General features: G+C 45.3%; 2 protein-coding genes across 18 annotated transcripts in view; both read left to right on the forward strand.

Annotated features, from left to right (window-relative positions):
* The window catches only part of Ccp110 (centriolar coiled-coil protein 110), a 28,665-nt gene extending 15,893 nt beyond the window's left edge, over positions 1-12,772 (forward strand). For 7 of the 15 annotated variants that reach the window (XM_039082809.2, XM_039082821.2, XM_039082813.2 and 4 more), the window contains exons 10-16: positions 4,833-4,934; positions 5,166-5,282; positions 5,919-5,992; positions 7,461-7,523; positions 8,129-8,188; positions 8,628-8,713; positions 10,908-12,772. In XM_039082809.2, the coding sequence (XP_038938737.1) occupies positions 4,833-4,934; positions 5,166-5,282; positions 5,919-5,992; positions 7,461-7,523; positions 8,129-8,188; positions 8,628-8,713; positions 10,908-10,960 (555 nt within the window). In that variant the 3' untranslated portion in view covers positions 10,961-12,772. The remainder of the gene's footprint in view (positions 1-4,832; positions 4,935-5,165; positions 5,283-5,918; positions 5,993-7,460; positions 7,524-8,128; positions 8,189-8,627; positions 8,714-10,907) is intronic. The other 8 variants (XM_063267558.1, XM_063267560.1, XM_039082822.2 and 5 more) reach the window with 3 other exon arrangements.
* Positions 12,773-16,112: 3,340 nt separating this feature from the next.
* Positions 16,113-22,702, forward strand: part of Vps35l (VPS35 endosomal protein sorting factor like) — a 103,446-nt gene continuing 96,856 nt past the window's right edge. For 2 of the 3 annotated variants that reach the window (NM_001399656.1, NM_001017463.2), the window contains exons 1-3: positions 16,113-16,147; positions 19,148-19,247; positions 22,025-22,192. In NM_001399656.1, the coding sequence (NP_001386585.1) occupies positions 16,131-16,147; positions 19,148-19,247; positions 22,025-22,192 (285 nt within the window). In that variant the 5' untranslated portion in view covers positions 16,113-16,130. Of the gene's footprint in view, positions 16,148-16,217; positions 16,438-19,147; positions 19,248-22,024; positions 22,193-22,702 lie in introns of those variants that run through there. The other variant, XM_017589391.3, reaches the window with a different exon arrangement.

Raw genomic sequence — 22,702 nt, forward strand, 5'->3', positions numbered from 1 at the left:
CAGAACTCAGATCAAATTATTTTAGTTATTGTAATTTAGTTGATTTCACAAGTCTGATTACTTAGATGTGTTTTCCAGATTACTGCCATTCCCCTCCCCCCAAGATACTTGTGTGTGGAATGTTCATTTCAGGCATAACATGGCTGCTGCACTTTATGTATTTGTTTGTTTATGCGTGCGTGCGTGCATGCGTGCGTGTGTGCGTGTGTGCGTGTGTGCAGGTGACCTAGCAGCCAACAAGCTGAGGCAGTCACTCCTGGCTTTTTACATGTGTTGCAACTTTGAACTCATGTTCATCTCTGTACACAGAGTGCCCTTACCTCCTGAGCTGTCTACCTGGCCCTGGCGCACTCTTGAACTTGGAGTTATGATTATTTGCTTGATTGTGCTTAAGATTAGGTCCACGTCATGAAGGTGATGGCTGGTAGGCCCTGCCTCTCCCTGCCCACTTAAACAGTTAATGGTTGGCAGAAGACAGACAGACAGTTCCTTCCTGCCGCAGCCACTAGTAAGTCACCTGTGCTCTTGATGCAGCCCAGTGAGAGTCACTGGGCCACAAAGGAAGGAACGTGAGAGTAGGAGAGGAGACACTCCTGCAGGAACATACTTTTTTTTAAAATGTAATTAAAAAGCAAAACACCCCAAACCACTTTTTGGGGGGTAGTGTTTTGAGACAGGGCTTCTCTGTGTAGCCCTGGCTGTCCTAGAACTTGATTTGCCCCCAAGTGGCCCCACGTTTCTTTCTTTTTTTTTGTTTTTTTTCAGAGATAAGTCACCGAGTAGGATGCCTGTTTCCCCCTCCCCCTTTTTTTAAAGAATTATTTATTTAATGTATGTGAGTACACTATAGCTATCTTCAGACATACCAGAAGAGGGCATCAGATTCCACTATAGGTGATTGTGAGCCACATGTGGTTGCTGGGAAGAGCAGTCAGTGCTCTTAACCGCTGAGCCGTCTCTCCAACACACACACACACACACACACACACACACACACACACACACTCCCTCTCTCTCTCTCTCTCTATATATATATATATATATATATATGCATATATATATATATGATATTTAATAACATTTCAAATTTATCACCTTTCCTGATATCCCCTCTGGAAAACTCCATTCCATCCTCCCTCCCCCTGCTTCTATGAGGGTGCTTCCCCTTCCACTCCCCCCTCCTCACCCTTGCATTTCCCTACACTGGGGCATGGAGCCTTCCCAGGACCAAGGGCCTCTCCTCCCATTGATGTCTGACAGGGTCATCCTCTGCTACATATGCAACTGGAGCCATGGTTCTGATATGGGTCCCTCCATGTGTACTCTTTAGTTGATGGTTTAGTCCCTGGGAGCTCTGTGGGGTCTGGTTGGTTGATATTGTTGTTCTTTCTATGGGTTGCAAATCCCTTTAGCTCCTTCAGTCCTTTCTCTAACTCCTCCATTGGGGACCCCGTTCTCAGTCCAATGGTTGACTACGAGCATCCACCTCTGTATTTGTCAGTCTCTGGCTAAGCCTCTCAGGAGACAGTTATATCAGGCTCCTGACAGCAAGCACTTCTTGGCATCTGCAATAGTGTCTGGGTTTGGTGACTGTATATGGGATGGATCCATATCCAGGTGGGTCAGTCTTAGGTGGTCTTTCCTTCAGTCTCTGCTCCACACTTTGTCTCTGTATTTCCTCCCATGAGTATTTTGTTCCCCCTTCTAAGAAGGACTGAAGCATCCACTCTTTGGTCTTCCTTCTTCTTGAACTTCATGTGGTCTGTGAATTGTATCTCAGGTATTCTGAGCTTTTGGGCTAATATCCACTTATCAGTGAGTGCATACCATGTGTGTTCTTTTGTGATTGAGTTACCTCACTAAGGATGGTATTTTCTAGTTCTATCCATTTTTCTAAGAATTTTATGAAGTCATTGTTTTTAGTAGCTGAGTAGTACTCCATTGTGTAGACTTACCACATTTTCTGTATCCATTCCTCTGTTGAAGGACATCTAGGTTGTTTCCAGCTTCTGGCTATTATACATAAGGCTGCTATGAACATAGTGGAGCACGTGTCTTTGTTGTATGTTGGAGCATCTTTTGGGTATATGCCCAGGAGTGGTATAGCTGTATCCTCAGGTAGTACTATGTCCAATTTTCTGAAGAACTACCAGACTGATTTCCAGAGTAGCTGTACCAGCTTATAATCCCACCAACAATGGAGCAGTGTTCTCTTTCTCCACATCCTCACCAGCATCTGCTGTCACCTGAGTTTTTGATCTTAGCCATTCTGACTGATGTGAGGTAGGATTTCAGAGTCCTTTTGATTTGCATTTCCCTGATGACTAAGGATGTTGAACATTTCTTTAGGTGCTTCTCAGCCATTTGGTATTCCTCAGTTGAGAATTCTTTGTTTAGCTCTGTACCCCATTTTTAATAGGGTTATTTGGCTCCCTGCAGTCTAACTTCTTGAATTCTTTGTATATATTGGATATTAGCCCTCTATGGGATGTAGGATTGGTAAAGGTCTTTTTCCAGTCTGTTGGTTGCTGTTTTGTCCTAATGACAGTGTCCTTTGCAATTTTTAAGAGGTCCCATTTGTTAAGTGTTGATCTTAGAGCATAAGACATTGGTGTGTTCAGGAAATTTTTTTAAAGAGCGAAGCTGGAGAGGCGGTTCATCAGTTAAAAGTACTGGCTATTCTTCCAGAGGACTGAAGTTCAGTTCCTAGCATCCACATGGTGGTTCACAACTGCCACTAACTCCTGTTCCAGTGGTTCTGACACTGCCTACTGGACATCATGGGCACTGCACACATGTGGTGTACTTGCAGGCAAAACACTCAGGCTCATAAATCTTTTTTGAAGAAAATCAAGAACATCCTAGTATTAGAAGCCCTAAGTTTATGTGGTCAGTTAGCACAAAGGTAAAACAGTTTTTACCATTTCAAACGCTTTCTCCCAGTTCTGCGTGTTCTGTTATAGAGAGCAAGTCTGAGGCGGGGAATGAAAGCCTCCACTACGAGAGAGAGGCCGTGGCAGAGCAGGGTATACCCAGACCGGGTACAGAACATCAGCCTGTTTGAAAAGCAAGGCAAGCGACTACCATCTGCCAAAAGGCTCATGGAGATGTCTGAATTAATTAATTTGGGTCCTGGGTTAATAGACTTCTCTCTCATCCCTGTGAGGAATAATAGAGGCAGGGATCCCCCTGAGGTCTTGGGTGTTTGAGGGCCAAGAGCATCCTGGGGCCCTGGGCACCATTTCTTAGTTTTTTCCCCAGTCTCTCCACCTCTGGGCTCCCTCCACCTCTGGGCTCCCTCCACCCCTGCGCTCCCTCCACCTCAGAGCTCCCTCCACCCCTGGGCTCCCTCCACCCCTGGGTTCCCTCCACCTCTGGGCTCCCTCCACCTCTGGGCTCCCTCCACCCCTGGGCTCCCTCCACCCCTGGGCTCCCTCCACCCCTAGGCTCCCTCCACCTCTGGGCTCCCTCCACCTCTGCCCTCCCTCCACCTCTGCCCTCCCTCCACCTCTGCCCTCCCTCTCCTATGCAGTTCACCACACAGCCTCTGGCTTAAGGAATCTGCACACAATGAAGGCAACTTTGGTAGGCCTGCCCAGAGGGGAGCTGGGGACAGAAAGCTTTTTTGTATGATAAACTACCTGTGGTTGTGTCTCCTTTGTGAATAAGGGTTATTGTTTCTTCTGCTGGTGACAACTTGATGCCTCTCAAGAAGATGAACTAGTGTAAATGAGTAAGGGCTGGAGAGATGGCTCAGCGGTTAAGAGCACTGATTGCTCTTCCAGAGGTCCTGAGTTCAGTTCCTAGCAACCACATGGTGGCTCATAATCTTCTGTAATGGAATCTGATGCCCTCTTCTGGTGTGTCTGAATTATTAAATAAATAAGTAAATCTTTTTTAAAAAGAAAGAAAACGACTTAATCATCCATTCCTGAGTGGGCAGAGCCACAGTTTTCTTCCACAAAGTATTTATTTTTGGAGACATGGTCTCATTCTAGCCCAAGCCGGCCTCAACCTCATAGTAGTACTGTTTGAGCTCTTGAGTGCTAGATCCTGGCTCTGATCCCCACCCTAGCCTGAGCAGTGTTAGAGCCACATAGGCCATTTCACTCATCACTGGCTTGCTCCTGCTGCCATTTATCTGCCCCTCCCACCCCAGACTCTCACAGTGAGCCTCTGTCCCACCCTGAGCAGTACAGTGATGCCAGCGCCCACAGCCGAGATGGCATTCCTCTGCTCTATAGTGTGGCTCGGCTTTTTGATAGATGGGGAAGTCCCCCGTATGTCGCAGCTATAGAACTGGCTATGTCAATGTCCATGTTTGTGTACTTTCTTGTCATACCCCTCCCGCTTGTTTTCTTCTCTGTCCTTAGTGTCTGGACATTGCAGTGAGCGCTACCTCTCGGCCCTATTCATCACTAGGGACAATTCTAAATATGGTCAAGGATTGTCAGTGCCTGCCTTTTCACCAATACCAGAGATTTTAGATTCTTCAGATTTGGTATTCATTGTAACATACAAATGTTCTCACAGATGGGCCGTTAAGGTCCCCAGACACCACATGTGAGTTAATGATGGGGGTTCAAATGACTGCTAATCCAGAACCACCTGACCAAGTCATGTGGCCTTCCCTTATGGAGAGGATACAGAAGCCAGCCTGAAGAGCATAGTTTCCAGTCCCTCTGCCATTCTGGGCAGGAGGAGGCAGGGAAACATGGTGAGGGTGATATGTCATCAGTAGTATTTTTTGTGTTCTTAGTAATTTTTTTAGAGAGAGAGTAAAAGGAAACTTCCTAGAAAACTGGCTTTTAAAAAGTATCTCCTTTTTTTAGGACACCATGGAATTTATACGAAGTTTTCAGTCAGAAGCCCCTCTGAAGAGAGGTGTCGTCTCAGCCCAAGATGCTTCCCTTCAGGAACGAGTGTTAGCTCAGGTAGATGCTTCTGCCCTGAAGGGTTCCTAACTGGAGAAATTGGTCAGTTCCTAACTGGAGGCCCAGGGTTGCAAATGTATTTCTCTTTTTGTTTAAATAGGGAAAAAAGGTTTCAATGAAAACTTCTGTACCTTCTTATTCCAAATGAAAGAAGTACACACAGTATATGTTGTATTACTAAATTCTAGTCTCATCTTTGGAGTGTAGACTTGTTTCCTCTTTCACACCTAGTTGCGAGCTGCCCTGTATGGTATTCATGACATCTTCTTCGTAATGGATGCAGCTGAGAGAATGTCAATCCTCCATCATGATCGAGAAGCCCGCAAAGAGAAGCTGCTCCGGCAGATGGTATGTGTGCCGTGCGACTTTCTGCTGGAGAGGCTTCTCCGAGCTTGGGTGATGGGGCTCCATGGCATTTGCAGCAGCCTGAAGCTAGATGGGCCCCAGGATTCCCAGCACCACTGGCTGTGTTGGCTGCTCCACAGGAACCCCACAGTGAAAGAATCCCGGACTGTGTTGGGATTGGATTGGAGGTCTGAGACCTTGAATATTTTGTTCTGGTAGCTCATAGGAAACTGTCAGCTGCTCCCGATTGAGTTTTCTTATCACATTCATACAGATTTTATCATTTTTGAAGTCTGAAAAGTGGTTCCAAATTGATTTTGAACACTGAGTTTCTAGAGTGCTGGCTGGCAACTACATACAAAAGTATAAGTAATAGAATTTTAACAGTGCTTAAATCGGGTTACCTAAAAACATTAGCTAAGTGCCTAGCTGTGGTGGCACACACACACCCTTAATCCCAGGAATCAGGAAGGAGAGCAGGCAGAGTTGAAGGGCAGCCTGGTTAATATAGGCAGCTTCAGGACATCCAAGCCTATATAGAGAAACCCTGTCTGCTGCCACCGCCCGGCTCTGGATTGTCTTATGTTGTGACACAGTGCTAATGCTACCAGTCAGCCTGATGCTCCCTTTGTATTGAAGGATAAGATGAGAAGTCCACGAGTGGCGCTTTCAGTGGCAACACAGAAGTCCCTGGACAGGAAGAAGTTCATGAAGTAAGTTCTGTTTGTCACTTTATTATCTGCTAGTTAATTTTAGTCATCTGCTGGTCTGTTTGTGTTCCAGTAGGAAGTTGAAAGACCCCCAGATTTGGGGAGACTCTCGCTCCAGTCACGGATTGGGGTACCCCCAGGAAACACGAGTGCCGGTCTTGATGTAATCAGCAAGAGGCAGTTTTATTTACGAGATCTCGGGCTGACACGTATCCCACACAGGAGATTGAGTCAAGCCCCGAGCCTCTCTAGGCAGGAGCTTATATAGGGAAAACCAGGGGTTTCGTGTGGATACACATAATTGGCTAATACAAAGGGTGCACAGTTACTTTTGGCACGGAGTTACATCAACAAAGCATACGTGTAATCTAGCATCTCAGCAATGTGGGCACGGCAACTCATCTCACTGCAGCAGGGGGATGACCCATCCTCAGGGAGTGAAGGAAGGGGAGGGGGTGGCTCCAGATGGCCAGTGTCCTTGGGAGCTGATAGTCGAGCCAGTGAGCCCTATCTCAAATTCTCTCAGGCATATCTGGACTTTGTTCATGACTAACTTTTAGAAATTTAACTCTTCAAAGTAAACAGGGACTGGAGAGATGGCTCAGTGGGTAAGAGTACTGGCTGCCTTTGCAAAGGACCGGGTTTTATTCTCAGATGTCCTTTTCTGGTCTCCACAGATACTGTGTACACATTCTACACTCACATGTGTTTAGGCAAAATATCCATATGCATAAGGTAAAGCTTAAAACTAGAAAGAAATAACAGTTTGCTCTTATGCAGTGGAGCTAATAGGAATCCCTCTTTCTCTCTTTCTCTTTAAAGAGACCATGTTGCCTTTGCTACCTGCAACATATGATAGAGCCTAAATTGGGACTAAAGATGTTTGCTACCATACTGGGTAGACATTCCCCTTTAGATATGGAAATTTATTAAAGTAATTTATCATTTGATAAATTATAAATTATTATCAACATTTCATATGACAGATAGTCAAACAATTTCAATAGGTCTTAATTTTTAAATAATTATTTCACCATTTGAATAAATTCCCCCTGATATCTGAAAGATATCCTGGGGCTAAAACTCAAGAGGAAGTATATTTTAGTAACTATCATTTACAAACTTAAAGATTTCTTGTTTTATGTAGATGAATGTTTTGCCAGCATGTAGATTGTTCATTATGTGTGTACTTGGTTTCCATAGAAGCCAGAGAGGGATTTGGAGCCCCTGGAACTGGAATTACAGACAATTGCAAGCTGCTAGCAACGCAGTCCAGGTCCTCTGGGAGAGCAGCAGTGCTCTCAGGCTCTGAGCCATCCCTAGCTCCAGAACCTTTTTCTTGATGCTGGTTTTCACTGTGCTTAGCATAGGCCTTTAGCAGACAGGCCCTTGTGTCTCAGTGCCTTCCGTCATGTGTAAGCCTGTTCCCTCCCTTCTCAAACATACTGTCCTTGTCTTTATATCATGTTAGAGTTGCTGAAATGGGAATGGCAAATAAGAAGTTCCTGCTTAAGCAAAACCCTTCAGAAACAAGGTAAGGAAAACCACCTCATCCCAGTGAGAGCCTTTTTATGGAAAATTTTATGCCTAATGCTTGCTTTTAAAAAAAGTTGGTTTGCGTTGCCTCAGTGGGACACTCCCGCTGAGCTGAGGAGTGAGGCTCAACACTCATGCTGAGGTCTGTTCTCGGCCACGTGCAGGCCAGGTCAGAGGTTCCTGGCACTGGCTGTAGGACAGGCCATTTCTGACAGAAATTTCAGATTACCAGGCAGTCTTCAGTACTTGTTTAAAGACCTCAGGACACTGACTTTCTGGTACATACAATTTGTCTTTCCCTCTTGTAAAATGAGTGTTTTGTCTCATGTTTGAGAAGTTGGCATTTGTAAGGCATACCAGAAAATTCTTTAAGGCACAGGGATTGCATGCATTGGTTATTGCTTTCCTGATGAAAACCTGAGGTCTGAGCTCATGGTGAGCCAAGCGTAAGTCCCTTACTGGTGCTTTAGTCAGTCAGCTCCTCCTTGTGATAGATAGCTCAGATGGCTTCTAACCTCACTGTTGTCACCTTGCACCCATTGAGAGAAAGTAGGAAAAGTGGAATTTGTCTTTGGATTAATTTTGCATTTAATTTGTCAACAGAGTCCTTCAGCCAAACCAAGGACAGAATGCACCTGTTCATAGGCTACTTAGTAGACAAGGGTAAGAATGCCACACACATGGGGATGTGAAAGTATTCAAGCCAAGATCAGTACAAGATCTACTGTCTGTGCTGTACTGTGTAGCATCAAGGTCTGGTGTTGTGTGCAGACAGCCGTGCTGCTGCGCTGCTGTGTAAATCTTAGTTATCATCTGGTGTGGGCTTTTACTTCTCATTTCATACCATCTTACTCATTCTGTGTTTAATATAAGCTGCTTCGTCAAGTAAGATAAGTCTCCCTCAGGGATTCTCCAACCAACTGTGAAGCAGGAGTCCGCTCTCCTGCGGAAACACAAGTGCAGCTCTCCTGATGGCTGGGTGTGTGTGCGGGACTTCAGTTCCTCTCAGGCTTATGCTCTGGGTAGTTGATGCTGTGTGCTGTTTTCTCTGAAGTGCAGACCTTCATGCAAGTGACCAATTAACCTTTTTATATTCAATTAGAACCCCCAAGACATCAGTGAAGGGGGTTGTGCAAAATAGACAGAAGCCTTCACAGAGCAGAGTGCCTAACAGAGCGCCTGTGTCAGGTGTGTAGCAATGAATTCCTGGAGCCTGTTCACCAAGGGCCGTGCAGTCTGCCCTGACTCAGGCATCACCGTGGGACGTGCGGTCTTCCTTGCCACCATTGTGCTAGTGTATTCACGGATATCCCCATTGGTGGCCATCATCTTAGTATTTTGTGGAGGCCAGGAAATCCTGTGAGTTGGGCTGCCTGTCTTAATGACTAGCCAGTTTATGGGAAGCACTGTTTTTAATTTGGAAATTCTTGTAGAATTATCCAGCTTACTTAGAACCTGTATATATGAGTAGAAGTGGTCATCTCATATCTCATGTGGCCCCGTGGCAGTGTGTCAGCCACGGTTTCTGTGTCTGTGTGTGACTGCAGGATCCACAGTGAATATGCCAGGTGTGTGAGAGAGTCCTCAGCTTCCCTCTGTAAGAAGCCTGAGCCAAATTTCCTTATACTCATCACTTGAACATTATTCAAACTGAAACCTGTTTGAAAATTTAATTTATGGTGGCAAGAAAGACAGATTCAGTCTTGAGCTTAGTCAAAACTCTTACCAAATGCTTTAATATTTGTTAGTGTTTTGGTTAAGACATTTTGATTATGCTCACTGGATTATGCAGCCCATTAAAAACACTTTACAATGCTATGCTTTCAACTGCTGCTTTCTGACACTCACAGGCAGCCATATTAATCCCTAAGCGATGGAGGAAGGCTTGGGTTAATTCTAGTCTCCCCACTAGTAAACTATTAGGCAGTGTTTGTAACTACGAGTGAGTGATTCCTCCTATCTAGACAAGAAGAAGCAGTGTTACATCAAGTGATTTTGTTACCGTTACTTTAGTCTTTCATGTTATTACTAGTCGTTCACATAGATTCCAAGAGGGAACAAGGTACCAGGAAATGTCAGATCATTCTAGACCTTTTGCACGAACATAGTTTGTAATGTCACATGTATCTAGGCTATTTTACAAGGTTTCTCTTTTGAAGTCACTGAGTGACAATCATTGGAGTTGTTTGAAAGTCAGAGCCTGCTTGCTTTAGAGTTGGTGAGCTTGTGACATTATGTTAGTGTCAGGATGTTTTCAATTCTTGTCATGTGAGTGTTAGAGGCTGTGGTTACTCTTAGGTGGCTGGACAATCGTTGTGGAGCAAGCACTGTTCTGCCAGTGGCATCAGTTCACCACAGTGACTACTCTCCATGTTTTTCTCATGCATTTCATCTCCATGATTTGTCACTTGTGAGTCTATAAGCAAGGAGGCAAGTCCTCTTTCCATTGAGTAATTGACACCATAAACAGGAAACCGCCATAGTTGATAATGCGCGACAGAACTATTTTATAGCTATTGAAGTAATTGCATTGCAGCACAGTGAATAATATAAATATAATCAACATGTATATTTTTCTACCTTTCTAAACAAGCAAAATACCTTTTATTAATATGTGAATGTATAGACAATGAAAGCACAGAATTCTCATTTCTTTGTAAATGTTATATAAATGGAGAATTTGACATAGTGACTAAAATGCTAATTATCAGTCCATCATTGCTCTTAACAGAATTACTTCACCCTGGCATACTTCCAATGTCTTGGGTTATATTTTAAGTGAATTTGAAATTATGGCTTGATTTGGTCTACATGAGTATTAATTATTTTATTAGTAATCGGTTTATTTAAAAACCTTGTCTGTTTTTATATGAGAGAGTCTCACTTTATAGCCCAGGTTGGCTTTGAACTTATAATCTTCTGAGACAGCCTCTGCACAAATGATCACAGTTACCACACCCAATTCCAAACACTTATTTTTGTCATAGTCAGGTAGCATTCTCATAGGCTGAATGGTCAATGCCTAAGGACTGCGCACAGCATTTAAAGTATAGTTTCTACAAATTAAGTTTCAGTCTTGGAACCTGTGCAGGAAGTGTTTTGTGTATGTCAGAGTGGACGTGCAGCAGATCTGGAAACCACTGAGTAGAGCAGAGCAGGAACTGGCGGAAGAACAGGAGAGGGGATGAGGTCAGCCGAGTCCCAGTGTCCAGCTCCAGCTCGGTTGGCTGAGGCAGCGGATTGCTGATGCTTTGTGACAGTCTCTACCTCAGGGTTAAGTTTAACCACACTCATTGCTTAGCCCTATGCCAGTAACTTACTAAATTATATCACAGAAAATTTCTAGCCTTGAGAAGTAATAATAATTTTGCTCTGTTTTTAGGAGCATATGCAGGAAAAACCCAAAGAAAGCGGCCAAATGTTGCGACAATTTAAGAAGACAGCACTCGCTGGGATGAAGCAGGGAGCAGGGCTGCTGCCACCCACGTTCCACTCTCTAGTCAGGGCTTTTGACTTAGCCCTGGACTCTTTATGCAGGCAAAGGGACAGCAAGGGCTGAGCATTGGCCTGTCTAATCTGGTCAGCTTGGGGAATTCCTGCCTCATTTTCCTATTAATGTTACTTTGGGTAAAAATGATTAGTAATTGCCTTGTTTCTGAGCTTAGCCTATATAAAGATAATTTCTGTGCCCAGAGTCACCCTTTTTTATAAACACGAAAAGATACTTATTTTTACAAATTATTGGAAAGATATCACCAATTTTAAATTAGCCCTAAAGCCTAAATTTCATTCATGACTATGTACTAATTGCTGAATTTGGGGAACAAATTAGAGACGGTTCTATTCAAAGGGAAATTATTGCAGGAATATCTGTTTTTCTAATTTTAAACACTCAGAATCCCACATCCTTTGACTTGCAGTGTAGCTACACAGAATGAAACACTTCCTGCTAAATCCCACATAAGAAGTGACTGAGGGTCTTGGTTTTGGGTAGAAAAGAAGACATTTCTGCAGACAGCTGGTTGTTTTACGGGAATGTTGGGTTTCCTGTGTGTTACTGTTGGGCAGATGTAGACTAGATTATGTGCACTACCCTGGGAGGTGGCACATTTAGAGGCCATAGCACAGTTCATGAGCACAGCACGTGGGTATGCACTGTGATGGGGCAGCAGAGCGCATGCGGCTAGTTCTAGTTAGTCTGTACTAGTCTGTGTCTGTACTAGTCTGTGTCTAGTTCTAGTTAGTCTATACTGTTTGTCTTCAGTCTTCTTTTTCTAGCATGCTTTACATAGGACAGAATAAAGGGCTATTTAATAAGAAATCCAGATCTCAGATAGCATAGTAGTAATACTGTCTAGTTTAAAACCTGCAGTAAAGGTACTCAGATTTATGGCTTTCGTGACTAACATTGAAACATCAACCAACAATGTACCAAGAAAACACGATTTTATGAAACAGAATGTCACTTACTATGTAATTCCAAAAAGGGCTTTGTGCTTCTTACATAACATTGGGATTGTGTATATTTGAACCATATAACTTGAATTTTAAAGATAGTAGTATTTTGAAGATGCAGCCTATATATTCTTAATAACCTTTTTAGGAATATGGAGATAAAGATGGTTTTTCTGCTTTTCTTCCATCTGAGATTTGACTTTTATACCCAGCCAGAAGTTACAAAAGAATGACCCACTCTGGGTATAAGCTTGGTTTCCTTTATTGAGACTTCCCATTCACTGAAGAGAAGAAGAAGACAGGCAAAAGGTCCAGGTCACAGAGTTTCACCCGTAGCAAAGGTGTGCCGCAGTGTTACCTGCAGTCACCGTTCAGGTGTAACTGTGCTTCATCGTTCCAAACGCTCAGGACTCCGTGTATCATTGTGGGCTCGGCTCTTCAGTAAGGAAGAGGAGCTGAAAGGCTGTGTATGTTAGTATGAATTACCTAAGTGAACTATGTTTTGGAAAGTTACAAATACTTTTAGATTAAGGATGAGAAACTGGAGTGTTTTTAATTTCATGGTAAAAGTTTGCTTGTTTTACATTTGAATGTTCACAGTTTTCTCTCAGAAAAGTGCCAGACACTGTTTTGTGCTTTTGAAGAAGTTTTATTTATATGCATTATTTTTATTGTTATTTTTACTTTGACTGGAATGTCTATTAATGTGAATTGTGTTTATTTTTATACTTTGGTTTTCACTAGTTTTGCTTCTAGGTAAAAGGCAAAATAAAGTTTTCATCCTAAAGGAAATCTTGTTGCATCTTTTTTTATTTTTAGCCAAGTGAATCAACTGAAGAATATTGGCCAAGACAGTGACGCGGTGACATGTTTACAACTCGAACCCCAGGATAGGCACATGCCAATGTTTCACAGGCAGCCTGTCTGCTGCTGTTGATGATGTCTCACTTCTTAGGAGGGAGACACCAGCCAAGAGCAGTGGACAGGCAGTGGAAAGAGGGAATGCCCTAGTGGCCTCTGCCTTTCACATTGGGGGGCTGATGTTACCCCCTAGTAGCTAGTAGTCAACTTTTGCTATCTGCAAGGAAGTGGCTGGAGATCACTGATGCCGTAATGTACCAAATTTTAAGAATGAAGGACTGGTTGGGGATTTGGCTCAGTGGTAGAGCGCTTGCCTAGCAAGCGCAAGGCCCTGGGTTCGGTCCCCAGCTCCAAAAAAAAAAAAAAAAAAAAAAAAAAAAAAAAAAAAAAAAGAATGAAGGACTGGTTCCATCAGAGGTCCTTGTCCCATGAGCAACCTCCAGTCTATGCTCAACTCTCCATGAAAGGCAACAGGTCTAAAAACTAAGCAGTGCTGCTCTTGGGAGAGTGTGTGCCTAGTGTCTTAGGGTTTCTATTGCTGCCATGAAACCCCATGACCAAAAATCAAGTTGAGGAGGAAAGGGTTTATTCTGCTTATACTTCCACATTACTTCATCATCCAAGGGATTCAGGACAGAAACTCAAAACAGGGCTGGAACCTTGACACAGGAGCTGACACAGAGGCCACAGAGAAGAGCCTTGCTCAACCTGATCTTATAGAGGCATTTTCTCAATTGAGATTCCCTCCTCTCAGATGACTCTAGCTTGTGTCAGGTTGACATAAGACCAGCTAGCCCGCTTAGCATGCACTAAGTTCCACCCTTAGCATCACATGAGTGAAGTAAGATCAGGTTCTAAAAACAAAGACCTTGGGATAGAATGTAGTGCAGCCTCTCTTTGATAACTAACAAACACCTCTAAGAGTTGTGTCAGACCTGTCATATATCAGTTAGGAATAAGTTTAAGACTGGAGAGATGAGATGGCTCAATTAAGAGCACTGGTCTACCAGAGGACCCACTTTGAGTTTCAGCATCCACATGGTGGCCACACACATGCAATTAGAAGCCAAATGTAGTGTCTCATGCCAGCAACTCTAGCACCTAGGAGGCTAAGGCAGGGGATCAACAAATTCAAGGCCAGCCAGGACTACAAAGTGAAACCATTTTCAACAACAATGTAAGCAAATGAATAAAATGCTTTCATTTAAAACTCTGCTCTCTGCACTCAATGTTTCTTCATGGCCCTCCATTCTCCAGTTTCCTTAAAATAATTTTTTTAGACTTATTTATTTGGTATGTATGAATGTTTTGCCTGTGTGCATGTCTCTACCACATGTACCTGTGTAGGCCGGAAGAGGGCATCAGATTCCCTGGGACTGGGGATGCATATGGTTGTGAGCCGCCCTGTGGGTGCTGGGAATCAAATCTGGATCTTCTGGAAGAACAGGAAGTGCTTTCTAGATGAGCCATTTCTCCAGCCCAGATTTTCCACTGGGGACATTGACAAAGATGCTACAAAATCATGGTCTTAGATTGTGGTAAGAAGAACCTCTTAGTAGATTATCTATCCTTTCCAGAAACAGTCTGTTTTACGATGGTTCCCCATAATCTATTTTATACACAAGATGGGATGGATTTGCTGAATGTACAAAGGGCAGTTGTTACTACTTCCCTGCCTTTAGTGCCTCATGATTGCCTTTTTTTTTTTTTTTTTAAGATTTTATGTATGAGTGTAGCTGTCTTCAGACACACCAGAAGAGGGCATCAGATCCCATTACAGATGGTTGTGAGCCACCAGGTGGTTGCTGGGAATTGAACTCAGGACCTCTGGAAGAGCAGTCGATGCTCTTAACCGCTGAACCATCTCTCCAGCCCATGATTGGCTTTCACCACCTGAACTGCTACCATTCTCAAAAGGGAACTACCAGCATCAGTATTCCCTAGAAATGTCCACACAACTATCCCAGAGCCACTGGTTTACAATCCCCAGGCAAGAGGCAAGCGGCATGCCCATTTAAAGTAGATGCCCAGCCCTGTGATAGACCAGCAGCGTCAGTGCTACAGAGAGAAAGGTTCCGGAGAGCAAAGGCTAACAAAGAGAAGTCTTGCTTGCCTCATTAACCACAGCTTCTGAGGGTTGACCCAAAGACGGAATTTTGATAACCTTTCATCTTACCGGTTACCTCAGTTTCACAGAGGAAGAAACTGAGATTCTGCAAAACTCAGTCCTAGTTGAAGTATACTCAATTACCTTTTCCAGAATGCATAAAAAGATGGTGCTCTTCCCACCAGGACATGCATGCACTTGGAAGTAGAACCGGGACAGTATGAGGAGTAGATGCTGTCGGTAATTTCCCAGTTTAAACCCATTCTTATTTGAGTTAAGAGTTTAAATCCTAAGATCAGGCACTCACTAGCTTTGAGCTCCAGTTTTCCACAAACAAGTGATTAATGACAGATACCCCAAAGGTTTCTATTGAGAAGGGAGTGAGTGGGCAAAGTGCGTTGAGTGAGGTCATCAGTTATTACAAAACCTAATTCCTCCATAAAGGGCACGGTGGGGTGGGGCGGACACAAAACAGGAGCGCCAAAGTTCTGTGGTCAAGATCGTTTGCCTATAATCTGACATATATTGTCAATCGTGAGGGGAAAAATGCCCAAAGTGCTCATTTCTAACGAAGTACGGAGAGAACTCAATGCCAAACAGTGAATTCACTTCAGAATCACTTGTGTTTGGCCCTCAGGAGGAATGGATGTATGCACTCCTACTTGTCACTAGAGGGAGCAGGCGGGCCAAGCAGCCAGTGGAGTCCTACCTCTTACCAGTGTGTTGGGGAAAGTCAGGGGAGTGTCAATGGGATGGCTCAGAGGGTAATGGCATCTAGTGTCAAGCAAAGAAAGGATCAACACCTGTCCGTTATCCACTGACCTCCGTGCAATATCGCACATCCACATAATATGAATGTGATTTAATCCAGGCGTGGTGATGCGGGCCTTTAATCCCATCATTTTGGGAGGCAGAGGCAAATGGATCCCTATTAAAAAAATAAATTAAACAAACAAACAAATCAAGTTAGATGACGGAGCTTGGGTTTGGCCGGGCCATTGCCGGACACAAACGTGGAGGACTGGAAACCGGAGGAAGTTGCCCCTCACAATCATGGCGGATAACAGAGCTTCAGAGCGGAAGCCGCCCTTCACAATCATGGCGGCCCGGGCGGGGCCGAGCTTCCTTGGGCGTGAGAAAAGGGGCTGGTCGCGGAAAACAGGAGATCATGTGACTGGGAAGATGGCTGTCTTTCCCTGGTAAGGAAGAACTGGCGAGTGGGCTTCAGGGAGGGGCCGCCCTTAGCTGCTCTCTATGTGGGTGGGCAGTCGTTCTTGTTAGAATCGGTGTCCTCCATCCCTGCCCAGGTTGTCAGAACTACGGAAGAGCAGAACTGCTGTCAGTTCTCTGCTCGTCTCCGCTGTTCGTAGCGGCTTCTGCTTCCTTGGGAGAAGTTGGCACGCCTGGGAGTTCTGGAGAAGGGAATGAACTCGTTCGGAGTCTGCACCCAGGAGACTTGTTCCTTGATCTCCTCATCCCACCTGAATGAGTTTAGTCTTTTCCGTGTGTAAAGTGGGGCCATTCACCCTACTCTGTGTAGAACCCTCAGACGTGCTTTTTTGCCTCAGGAAACGGTCAGTGTAGTTGAACCAAGAAGACTGGGGACAGGCCCAAAGGAGGGTGAGGGCAGTCGGTCAACTCCACTGGCGGCTTGCATAGACTGCAGAGAAGAACCTTCAACTGGGTCTTGCAGGATGCATAGGAACTCATCAAGCAGGAAGGAATAGTGTGTTCCTAAGTGACTGGCGAACAGGCCTTTTTGTACTTAAAACTAGGTGACCTTCTGGTTGCCTCAGGTGATTTGTATCGATAAGCAATCCAGACAGGATAAGTAGATGATAATGAGGTTGGGGATTGGAGACTTGCATCTCAGGAGCTAATTTTCAGGTTTTTCTCTTCAAATGATGGGAGGTACCTTACAATGCCTGCGTTTGAGCATGAAAGAAATTTGTAACGCTAGGCCTTGAACTTAACCAACATCAACCCCCTGGCTTTATTTTGGCCTGACACTTTACTTCACTCTGTCCTGCAGACTTGCAAGAGACCACTTCAGGACACAGAATCAATGTGGTCCTGTGGGCCTCTTAGATCACACCGTGGGCTTCCCCCACCTGGTCATGCTGGTGTAACCTTTGATACTTTTGTTATACATACCAGTGAGACCGAAGCTCTGCTAGTGCCTATGGTCCTTGTAGTCTTCCCTCTCGAGCAAATGCAGAACATTTCTCTGTGTGGGGGTGCATGCTCATCTTTCAGTTTTGCCCACTGACCTTGTGTTCCTTAATGAGAGAGACAGACTCATGTCTGGCTTCTTAACAGTGATTTTCCTGTCGATGGTGAGGGAACTGGTGAGGCCCCTGGGAAGTGTGCCTCTGCTCCAGAGATCGAATTTCAGGGGTTGTGCTAAGAACCTAGCACTAAGATCTTATTTAACACTCCCAAGTCTGCTTTACATTTGAGAGCATGGGATCCAGGTTGACCTAAAGTCATGCAGCCTGCTGGGTGAATTCTAGAGACCTGGAAGACAAAGAAGGTTCCTGACCTCTTGGAGTTTGCCCTTTCCCTATGGGAATTGGCCTATGTAATCAGGAAAAACTGTTTCTGGGGTGTGCGAATGGGAGGTACCTATGTCTTTGTTAGTGGAAAAAGTCTGATTTTGGCAACTGTTGAGATAGCAAGATTGAGTGCATTTAGTGAGGTGGTGGTGGTGGTGGTGGTGGTGGTGGTGAGGCTGCTAGAGTGGACTGGGTTGTAGGACAGACGAAGTGCTTGGCTGCACATACAGTGAAGGGGTCAGTGTAGCAAAGGGCCACCAGAAGCAGGTGGGAAGTTCCTAAGAAGGAATCGTGGGCAAAGCCACCTGAGGGGTTCTCCCTGAAGGGAGGCCTAGTGATCAGATCTGTATGCTGGGGACTCTGATGAGATGACACTTCTCTTTCTCTGCTCCCGTTGGGATGGGTTCTGGTTATGTGTATGTGGCCTTTCCTCCAGACCCCTCATGTGTTGAGGTTCCCCTCTGTGATGATGTTCCTCCTCTTCCCAGTGCTCTGACTCCTCCCTCTCGTCGTCCTGCTCACTGGGCCTTCCTCTTTATCAGTCCTGAGCTGATAAAGCTACTTTTGCCCTTTCTGTTCTCTAGTTGCCCTGTCTTTTTTTTTTTTTAAAAGGCAAGTTCCATTCTTTTTATTTTTTTTTAAGATTTATTTATTTATTTTGTATATGAGTACACTGTAGCTGTCTCCTGACACACCAGAAGAGGGCATCGGATTCCATTACAGATGGTTGTGAGCCACCATGTGGTTGCTGGGATTTGAACTCAGGACCTCTGGAAGAGCAGTTGGTGCTCTTAACCACTGAGCCATCTTTCCAGCCCATTGCCCTGTCTTTTGCAAATCCCCAGCCTGGACTTTTTCTTGCATCTCAGGAACTTATTCTTCTGGGGCACCTCCTCCAAGCCCTGCTATGTCTGTTCTGCTTTAGGAGGTTCCACCTGAGCCCAGGTCCCCTGAGCCCTGCCATATCTGTCCAGCACCAGGAGGTCCCCTGATCTCTAATGTATCTACATGTCCTGTTCTGGAAGGTCCTCTGAGCCCAGAGATCCCCTGAGCCTTGCTGCGTCTGTCCAGCTCTGGGAGTTTTGCTCCAAGTTATGGCTGCCTGGCCTCCTGTTGGCATCTGCCCTTTGCTTGGTTAACGCTACCAGTCAGCCAACATTGTGGAAACAGGGTTGGGGAAACTGGCCTCCTCTTAGTAAGTTCTCCTGAGTACTGGATCTGGCCTCACACATCCAGGATTTGTTGGCAGAGTTTGTACACTCAGACAGCTTGGAAATTGTTTTTATAGCTCAGTTGGTAGAGTCCTCACCTGACACACGAGTTTTGAGTTTCATCCCTAGTATTTAAACTGGATGTGATAGAGTCAGTAATTCCAAGGCTTGGAAGGTGGAAGATGGGGAGTTCAAGGTCGAGTTCAACTACCTAGTGAGTTTCAGGCTAACCTGGGCTAGTGATTTCAAATAAACAATAAAAATATTTTTTTATGTTTTTTATGTAGTGTTTTGTATTATTCTTGCTAGCAACACTATGTGCTCCAAGTTGATCCCCTGCCAGTGGAGTGGAGATAATATTTTAGGTCTCAGTCACCCATCTGGTGTTCTCTTGTCACCTTTCTGATTCGCCAAGTGTCTTGCTTGTTCACAGGCACTCTCGGAACAGGAACTACAAGGCGGAGCTGGCCTCTTGCAGGTTGGAGACAGTGCCTCTGGAGTGTGGGGACTACCACCCGCTGAAGCCCATCACTGTGAGTCCTATATAGGCTCCTACAGCAGGTCCCAGTTCCTTGGTACTAGTGGTAACTGCTTATGCATGTGTGAATCAACCTCTCATTAGATTAACTTCCTGTCACCCTTTGCCCTCCCACCTTCTCATGTCCTTGTAGTTGCTATGGGCAAAGGGTAAGGACTCCTTTTTGGATGCTTCCTGATCTTTAATAGTAGGAGTCACTCTGGCCACCTGGGGCAGGTGGGGTGGAGTGGTAGTGTCCTGAAGAGCATCTTAGACTGTTCAAAAAAGAAAATGAGAGCTGACAGGAGACTTGCTGGTTCCCTCCTGCCCCAACCCCCATGTCACTAACAAGAATAGCTGCCCCTTGTCCCTTGGTGTCCTGGAAAGCCTGGCTTTAGGTACCAAAACCCTCCCAAGGTTCTGATATAAAACTTGTAATAACCTACATACACCCTGCCATGTGCCTTACCTTACCTGTGCACCAGGTAAGGTAAGGCACATCATAGCCAAGAAGCAAGCTGGGGAGGGAAGGGTTTATTTAGCTTACACTTCCGCATTGCTGTTCATCACCACAGAAAGTCAGGACTGGAACTTAAGCAGAGCCAGAAGCAGGAGCTGACGCAGAGGCCATGAAGGGATGTTACTTACGGCTTTCTTCCCCTGGCTTGCTCGGCTTGCTCTCTTGTAGAGCCCAAAACTACCAGCCCAGGGATGGCACCACCCACAATGGACTGGGTCCTCCCCTCCTGATCACTAGTTGAGAAAATGCCTTACAGCTGGGTCTCATGGAGGCATTTCCTCAACCGAAGCTCCTTTCTCTGTGGTCACTCTAGCTTGTGTCAAGTTGACACACAAAACCAGCCAGTACAGTGCCTATCGTCTTCAATAGAAAAGAAGGTAAGGGTAGGAGGAGCAAGAGTTCAAGGTCAGCCCTGGCTACATAAAGCTGTCTCAAAATAAATGATTGATGAATGAATGAATAAATACATAAATAAAATGTTTGTATTATTCATAATACCCAGTACTGTATTACCATTGGGTCAAGAGCTGTCACACTATGTAGTTATGTAGTTTAAGAAATGACAGTCTGCTCTGGCCAGCTCAGATGCAGTTTTAGGTTTTTACTAGTCATGAACCTTGGACACTAAGTGTCAGTCATGTCATGGTTCGTGATCCTACCAGGAGGACCATTGTCGACAGTCAGATGACATGGTGGCCTTGTTAGAAAGCAGATTCCCAGAGCTGGAGCGATGGCTTCACAGTTGAACACTTGCTGCTCTAGGCAGAGCTCCCAGGTTCAGTGTCCACTCACACACAAATGGAAAAGAGCCCCATGGCTCTCTGGATGCCTGCTGAGCTCTAGGCTAGTCTGGCCTACCTAGTGAGGGCCTGTCTTAAAGACAAGCAAGCAACCAAACCAAACAACATCGTTATACTTGATTACTTCAGTGGAAAAGAAGTCTTTCCTATATTCTCAGTCTGCCACCAGCTATGCAGTTGGTCTGCACGTTGAGCGATTTATGCTCCTGCCCATCTTCTGGGTGACCATCCAACTGATTCTGACAGTGTTCCAGACTGGAAAAGCCAGTGTCTGTTGTGGTAAATATTTGGGGGTTTCTACCCCATCTTAGATCATTTAGTTCCCAAATAAAAGACACAAAACCTTTATATCTGCTGGGCAGATATCCACCGTCTATGCTATTGTATCTAATTCCCTGTCAATAACCCTGAGATATCACTTGCCATGTCTCGCTTGGGCCACTCCTCCTCCAACATGAAGGCTGGCCTTCATAGCCATGGGCTCACGGTCTTCCTACCCCATGGCTTCTTTTTCTGTCTCCTCTCTCTTGTCCTTCCTCATGGTCCCTGCCTCAGACCCAAAGCCCAGGAACCGAAGCCCCGCCTACCCCTCTTCTGCCCAGCTACAGGCTGTAGGCATCTTTATTAACCAATCATGGATAACTTGGAGGGCAAGGTTTACACAACAAAAGCTGGTACACGTGAGGATTTGCTCATCTTGGAGCAGCCAGACCTTGGCTGCAGAATTTAGTATTTGAATATGAGCAGCATCAGACCAGGTCATCGTAGGTATCTTCCTGGCTCTCACACTCCTTACGTAACGCACTGTGACCCTACGTGTCAGACACCAGCAAGCATTCTCTGGCAGATACCAGCTTTGGCGATACTTTGGACCTAACCCTACTTTGAGATAGCGAGCACCAGACCCCACTTGCGTTACCAGGGCCAAGTCTACGGCATGCCCTGGGCCTCTGACCTCTATAAGGTCTTGTCCTTCCTTAGGTTCTGTTAATTTGCTGAGGTAGTACACAGAGCTCAGGGAAGCTCTCCTGGACAGGACAATATGGAGAACCCACTGGCCGGCTGGAGGCCTGGAGATTCTGTCCTCCAAGCACAGCCTCCTGTCCCCCCACCCCCCATGTCATCACAGACACTCCCAAGTGCCTTCAATAAGGGATCTAATGTGTGTGTGGGGGGGGGGGGCTCTCAATGCTCAGGTTGATTGCTTTTAACCCCATTGCTGGTTTTGTCCTCCCTGGAGGGTGGGAATAAAGCCTGAAGCTCCTAGCCCCTGGGCATGGCTGGTCTTTCTGGGGACCAGCTGTATTGTGGGGGCCATGGAGATCCTGGGTCATGTGTCAGTTGTTCACCGAATGCAAGCATTGCCTCTGCCACAAATGACTGGTCAGTCTAGCTTCCACGGCAAGATTAAGTGGCCTAGTTGACTGTCCCCTGATGCAATCAGTCAGATGACCTCCACTGCTTTCTCCCCAGGTCACCGAGTCAAAGACAAAGAAAGTGAGCCGGAAAGGAAGCACTTCATCCACATCCTCCTCCTCCTCCAGCTCTGTGGTCGATCCTCTGAGCAGTGTCCTTGATGGCACCGACCCCCTATCCATGTTTGCAGCCACCTCGGACCCAGCAGCCACAGTAACAGTCACAGTAAGGCAGCCTGGCCAGCAGCACATCTCGGGGTGTCAGGTCTTCACCCTCAGGGATGGTGGTTTGAAGTTTTACCAGTAATGCATTGGGGCATTCTGATTGTGCGAGTTCAGGACATCCAGATAGCCAGAGGAATTTGATTAAGAATGTTGTCTGAGAGAGGCTGGGAGAGATCTGTGAGGTCTCTATATTTTTCTTAATTAATTTTTTTAAAGACAGGGTTTCATGCAGTGCACACTGGCCTATGTGAGAATGACCTTGAACTTCTCGTTCCCCTGCCTCTGCCTCCCAAAGGCTAGGTTTATTAGTAAGAGCCACCACTCCTAGCTTGTTCAGTGCTGGACACTGAGCCCAGGACTTTGTGCCTGCCAGGCAAACCCTCTGCTAACTGAGCTACACTCCTAGATCCTCAGCCCCTCAGCTGATTTTCCTTTTAAATTGTTGACTTGACACTATGTCTTAGATAACTTTTCACGTTTCGACTTTTTATTTTGCATGGCTGCATTATAT

The sequence above is a fragment of the Rattus norvegicus genome, chromosome 1 (assembly GCF_036323735.1).
Source record: "Rattus norvegicus strain BN/NHsdMcwi chromosome 1, GRCr8, whole genome shotgun sequence".
Lineage (NCBI taxonomy): Eukaryota > Metazoa > Chordata > Mammalia > Rodentia > Muridae > Rattus > Rattus norvegicus.